We start from the raw sequence: 7217 nt of genomic DNA on the forward strand, positions 1-7217 counted from the left end.
ACGTATTCAAACGAGAAAATTTCCAAAAATAAATCTGTTCGAAGTACGCAAAAGACCGTTGGCGCCAACTGTTCGACATATCTTCTACGGAAAACAAAACCTCTTTTAGAGCTAGTTTTGCAAAAATGATAGTCAGAGCCTTAAAATGCTACAAAAAATTTAATTACTGATCATCGAAAATGAAAATTCTTAGCGAATTAAGGGAATGCGTGAATATATACATAATGTTTCACGAAGAAATATAAAATTTTGCGAAGAAGAAGAAACTTTAGCTTGCTATAAAAAAGTGGTTGTGAGATGAAGCAAAATGCTTTGGCATATTAAGAAGTTAATATTTTTAAGAATATCAATTACATTTGTTTTATAGACATATCTCTAAGAATATGTCTTCTCTTTTCTGTCATGTGGCCCCATATAGAAACTAGTCATACGGATCGCCTTTCTAAATCTGGAAGCTATATTTTTTATTCGTTTGATTTACCAAACTAAATATTTGAAATAAAAAATTGGTGACTTATTACAGTTTTAAACGTTCTTGTACGTGATAAAAATCTCGCTCAGTATTCCTACTGCTTGAAAAATGCCTCTCGCGTCACTTTTTTCAGAATCTCCAGAGCCGAAAACCCAAAACGGCTCAGCAACCTCATTAATTAACTCCATCAATGGCGATTGTTCTGGTGAAAATAGGCAAGAAATGGGTGGCGTTGGAGCTAATGAAATCAATATTGTACCTGATTGCACAATAACCACAATCAATAGCATTGACCAAACCGCCAATAAAACTGCAAGCACGAACAAAGCAGTCGTAAACAATTACCAAAGCAATGCTTCAACAACAAGCGTTAGCACTAAATATACAACAACAACAACAAAAACGATGAATTCGGTGCACAATACACTCAGCTCATCATCGTCTAACTGCAATGAGCCGGTTGAAATAAGCGCAACGCCAACACCAACACCAACACCAACACCAACACCAATTACTGATTTCTATCGAAATGCCACCATTCTTATCACTGGCGGTACCGGTTTCGTTGGAAAAGTACTCACACAAAAATTATTGCGTGCATTTGAGTTGCGTAAAATATATATGTTGATTCGTTGTAAAGATAATATGAGTGTGGAGCAGCGCTTGGAGAATTTCTTCAGCGAATCGGTGGGTATAAATGTTATTATTTATTTATTTACTTATATGAGTGCTAAGTGTATGTTTGTACATACATATATATATTTTTATAGACTTTTAATGTAGTTTACATAAATACATACTCATCTGTTTAATACATTTATATATATATATCTTGTCTTATTTTCGACAGATCTTCGACACTATACGTGCCGAGCAGCCAGATTTATTTCGAAAGGTGCATCCCGTTCGTGTGGATTACGGCGCTATTGATTTGGGCATTATCTCAGAAGATAGAGAGATTTTATGTGAAGAGGTGGAGGTTAGTTGCTTAAATAGTTTTGAAATGAATTTGCTGTGTATATTTATTTGATACCTTTCCTTTCACATGAGTGAACTTAATTGGCACTATATACTTACATCTGGCTCCCGAAGTCTTCTTTCAGATCGCTTTCTCGTTGTTGTTATTGTAATAGTATACAAATATATCCATAACTGTTTTGAGGTGACAGACCTTGGCTATATAAAAATCTTGTTTCTTACGATAGACGATAGACGCGACTGTTGTGGGAACTAGCGCCCTCTAAGGCCGAGGCCACGCAATGAGCGCGGCAAAGCGGCGAGTGGTTGAGCGGCTTAATTAAAACATAAGAAATTCTATTGAAGTGGCCACGCTATGAGCGGCATTTCTGAGCGGCTGGGCGACACATTTGTATGGCGCCGTTCAGCCGCTCAGCCGCTTACCACTTTGTCGCTCATTGCGTGGCCTCGACCTTAGGCCTCAATCAGACTGCATAATAATTAAAAATCTTTTAGAAAACAATAGTAATGAAATATTATTTTACGAAAAATACTTTTTTATTCTAAACTGACCAATATTCTTACGATTTTAGTTACACAATTCAATAATCTAAATTATATACTATATATATGTACTATATGATTCTAGGCAAATTTAGCACACCTACTGCTGGCATTTCAAGGATGGTCAGAAAAATGTTGATAAATAAAGGGGACGCGGCATCGCCTATACAAATTTTAATTTCCATAATACAAACATATCTTATGCTTACCACACACGAAGAAATCGAAGCAACTAGGGCAACATGCTTCGACCGTTCCCTCGTGTGTAGCATTGTTACTCATAGAAATTCGTGTTAGCGCAACCGTCGCCCTAAAATCAGAATATTTTGATATTTTGTATTGGTTGCCGTGTCGGTTTCCTTGGTTTTGGTAGACCCTACTGAGGTTGCAGTAATGGTTTCCTCGTGTGTATTGAAAAAGAAAAACATGTTGCTTCAACAATTTGTTTCAACGGCAGCCTCGTGTGTAGTCAGTATTTGAAAGAATTTTTTAGAGAGCACTGAAATTTGGTACGAAGGTACATGAAACTAATTCACTACCCATACACAAAAATATCCGTAATTGAAAACGGGGCGTGGCTCCTTCCATAAAAACTGAATTGTTTTATACTGTCTATCTCTGGAAGTAGTTTGACAGAGAATTGGAACTTGGTGGAAATATAGGTGTATGAAATAAATCACTTGAAAATAGGGGCGCGGAACCTCCCAAAAAAATTTTCATACCTAGCATCTCCAGAAGTTTTTGTGGTAGAGTACTGAAACCTGGTAGAAAGGTATATAAAATACATATTTTACTTATGAACAATAGTAGTACTTAAGAACTTAGCTTCAAAATCTACTACTTACATCCTGTGGGTGCCAGACCACAGAGACATTCAAGGTAATTATGCAGCCAACAAGCTTGCGAAGAAGGACGCTATCCTGTTTGACGTCGACTTATCTCGTGCAGAGGGCATACCATTATCTACCTGTAAGACATGGCTCAGGATATACTTCGTTGAGAAGGTCAACAAAAGATGCTCAGAAGAACCCACGTGTGGGACGACTGGACATATCTGGCCCAGTCTCGACAAGAAAAGGTCCAATGCACTCATAAGGTTAGAACGCCCTTTACTAAGGCTGGTGAACGGTATCATTACGGTCCACTACTCAATGGGAAGGCATGCTAGCAGAATTGGTTTGCCGGCCAATGACCTGTGCCGTAGTTGCCGCGATGTGAATGAAATCGATAATCCACACTCTCTGTGACTGCCCTACCCTCATATTGACGCACATTTCACCACCACCGTTTTGTCTGTCTGGCCGACCTTACCAACTGGTTCTACTTCTATGTAGGTGCACGAACGCATTCGAATTCGAGCACTCAATTGGTATCACAACGGACCCACTGGGTTTAAGTTTCCTACGCTGGATAAAAGCAGCCGCTTCAAATTAACCTATGGACAATGTGGATGGTTAGTTGAAAAGGGCATGCGGCACCTTTTACATATATTGACAATTTCAGCAGACATATACTTATTGTAAATGTTCCGTGGTCTCTCCCATACAAGTAAAATTTTCATACAGAAAATCCCTGGAAGTATTTAGGAAAGGGTAGTGGAATTTCGTATGAAAATTTGACAAATTCCGGAGTTAATGGACAATGGACGTATATGATCTGAAATACTCATGATGCATATCTCTGAAAGAGCTTAAAGTTAATTAAATAATAAATGCAATCCAATATGATGAATGATATTTGATGGACTATTTTCAGATTGTTTTCAACGTTGTCGCTTCAGTCAAATTCAACGAAAAGCTCAGCGATGCAATTGATATAAACGTTTTAGGTACAAAGAAGATACTTGATTTATCAATGGAAATGAAAAACTTAAAGGTATTAATATATTTTATATTTCTATTTAACAAGAATCTGTGGGGCAAAAAAAATTATTTTTTCACTATGAGAAAATGGGCATATTTGCACATTGGACTGGTTAAAAAATATCGAAAGTTTTTTAAAAACCTCTTGTCGTCAGCGAAGAAAGCGCAGCCCTTAATATTAATATCTAAAGGTCGCACATGCGAATTCCTTTTATTTACACAAATAGCACAGGAAGGAGTCAACGTAGTGGAATGAGCGGTATATACTCTGGAAGAAAATTGAAATTCTCATAATTTTTGGATAAATTTAATCCTACAAAAGTTATTCAAGGCTAAAATCGAGCATATACAAATTTATCGTTTTTTTTTTCAAATTTTCGACGATTCTTCATGGAAACTTAGTAATTTTATTTTTTGTCTCAATAATATTTTGCAAGGGCCTTAAAAAAAGAAATAGCCCATATTTTCGAGCCAGTCTAACGTACATACATACTACATATGTAAATAGCTTTTCTGTGTTTTTCTTTTCAGTCACTTGTACACATTTCAACACTTTATTGCAATTGCAACCGGAAATTCATCAAAGAGCGGGTATATGAAAATGATATTGGCTATGAAAAAATAATGCAGGTAAGAGAGTAAAGGGTGGTAGGAAATATATTTGTTATGCATACATACATAAATAATTTTAACTGATTGAGAAAATATACGTATTTATTATATGTAGATACATATAGTATAGACGTGCAAGAACTAAAACAAGCGAAAAAGAAAGACATTAATTTGTATAAAATCTGCAGTTGCATGAAATATAAAAAGCATGCGGTTCGTGACTAAATTGAATTAAAATATTTTAATTGATAAAAATTTCGAATTTAGTTGGGTACTTGTGTTTGTATCAGCCAATATTTTATATATGCATTTACTTACTTGCATACGAGGACATATAAAAAATAAATTTGCTAAATTTTTGCACGTTCAATTTAAATTGATTTTAGGAAAGTTTGCCGATAAAATAATTAAAAATATTTTATTGTTTCAATAAGGTACATAAATACGCGGAATCTAATCTCACTGGTAAAGGAAGAAGAATTTAAAATGGCAAAATTCATTAAAAAGATTTTAAAAGAAATCTAACTGCCGGATTCTTGTAGCGCTGCGAAAGTTGCATATGGATTTTTTTTTTTTAATTTCAAGTTAAAGTTATTAATAAAAAAAGATTGAACCCACCATTTTGTATTTTAAACTATTTAAAAAATTATTTGTCTATGGGAAAACTGAGAGGTAGCTCAGAAAAAAATCAAACTTACAAAAAAAAAAAAAACAAACGCGCATACAACAAAAAGTTAATATCTCTTATGGAATTTTTGTTGCAATAAACTTTATTTAATAAATAATTTATTTCTTCAACCATGCTTGTAAATAGATTTATCGCATTTTTGACGATGAGACATTGGAAAAGTTTCGCCATTGCCTGATCGGTGATATGCCCAATACATATACGATGACCAAGAAATGTGCTGAAAATTTGGTTAATCATCGGGCGTTCTACTTGCCAGCTGGCATATTTCGACCACCGATCGGTAAGTGAATAATATATATGTATATATATCTGTTTCCAACTACCGCACATACATAGTAAGTATGTATCATTAGAGCGTACAAGAAAAAAAGTTTGCCGTCCACCTACGAATCTAAAGTATTTTGCAAACCAATTTCGAAAAATTTTATTATTTTTTAAATTGTTCGTCATATTTTTGTGATTTACAGGCGGATCTTAAAGTAAAGCTCACCCAAAATCAATTAACCTTTGCTAAGGAAATATTTCTATTACACCGGTGGCACTATTTTAAAACAAATTTTTATTGCCCAAGTGTAGCTGTCATCGAAAAATAAAAATGCGACCCCCAGATTCGGCAAAAAAATTTTTTTTTCGAAAAATACTTTAGATGCAGAGGCGTACGGTGGACTTTTTCCGACACACTCTAATGTACGTACATACGTACATACATCATAAGTTTCAAGGCTTTTTGCTATTTTGAAGGGGCAAGTTCGTTTGCCCTCTCAACTGAAATTTTACACCCCATTTTCTGTTGTGAAGTAATGGTTTCAATAGGCCCATCGGTTTCTGATGATTAAAATCATCTTAAAGAAAGTCCGTGATCTGAGCGAGAATACTGACGTCTATAATTGACCCGTAACTTATGCCCTGCATTTTTTTTGAACCTCTATCTAAATATGACGACGCTAACCCTGGTCGTGTATAGTTCGTCGAAGCGACAAACATGAATTTATAATTCGCTATATTATTATTATATTAAAACCATAAGACTTTTATGAAAAAAGTAAGCAATGAGCAGACGAAACCTGTTTTAATGTAAGGTCGACCAGATTAGAACTTTTATCTGAGGTTTAGGTCTTGATGAAAGAACCTTAAGTCTTACGCCGCCTCTCGCAGGTTGGCCATAGCATACCAAAAGCTACTACGATGCTGCTCAGACCAGAAATCGAACCTGGGTCCCATAAGATCCACCACATAAATTTCTGAGAAAATATTTGTATTTTTTTCAAACTTTATTCGCATAAAAGGCTTAGAAGGACAAAGGTCCTATATAAAAAGTGTTGAAAAATATGTATAACTGGAAAGCACAAAAGTAAATTTTTTACAAAATTGTTAGGGTAAGGGTATGTAATAAATACATATGTATAATAACTTATATTTTTATATGACTTTTACTTTTGGGGTTTTATTGAGATTTATATAAATAGATAATTGATGGCTGAGATTTAAAAAGATATAAAAATAAAATTTCGGCGCAAAACTGCGGTTTACTAAAGTTACACAATTCCAATCAAGGGTTAAAAGAAACAGCATAGCTAGTGAATTTACCATGAGTGCACTAATCGATCTGGTAAAAGAAGCTTTCAAAGTGCGTCCGGTCATATTTAGAGGCTGAAGAAGCATCAGCCGCGACTATGACTTATGCACAGTGTTGCCAGAAGCGAAGATTTATCTTCAAAATGAAGATATATTTCATAAATTATCAGAAAAATCTTCACATGAAGATAATTACAACAAAATAAAACCCCATACAAAAAATTTTCACCGTGAACATATCTGGCAACACTTGAAGATTTATTTCTTTGATAGTTGGTTAGTTCTTGGATAGTTCGTTTTTATCATCAATTTACCTTGCAGTACTGGTAGATATTAATATTGATTTTTATGAAAATGTTTTCGTTGTTGATTTTGCCTGTCAAAATTCGCGCTCAAACTCGAATTTGTGCAGCTCAAACTCGGCGTTATGAATTTCCACAAGATAAAAATTATGGATCGATATTTGTTTAAACGAAAAGTTAAG

The 7217-nt window shown here is 34.7% G+C and overlaps 1 protein-coding gene across 1 annotated transcript; it reads left to right on the top strand.

Annotated features, from left to right (window-relative positions):
* Nucleotides 1–580: 580 nt before the first annotated feature.
* LOC108367410 (putative fatty acyl-CoA reductase CG5065) lies at nucleotides 581–5438 on the top strand (the record flags this gene model as incomplete). Its single annotated transcript, XM_017622016.1, has 5 exons — nucleotides 581–1159; nucleotides 1323–1451; nucleotides 3749–3868; nucleotides 4387–4485; nucleotides 5282–5438. Coding segments are annotated over exons 1-5 (1084 nt in total), but the record flags the coding sequence as incomplete, so codon positions are not given.
* Between the last annotated feature and the right edge of the window lie 1779 nt (nucleotides 5439–7217).

The sequence above is a fragment of the Rhagoletis zephyria genome, unplaced genomic scaffold (genome assembly GCF_001687245.7).
Source record: "Rhagoletis zephyria isolate East Lansing unplaced genomic scaffold, Rhagoletis_zephyria_1.1 Rzeph_scaffold_02669, whole genome shotgun sequence".
NCBI lineage: Eukaryota > Metazoa > Arthropoda > Insecta > Diptera > Tephritidae > Rhagoletis > Rhagoletis zephyria.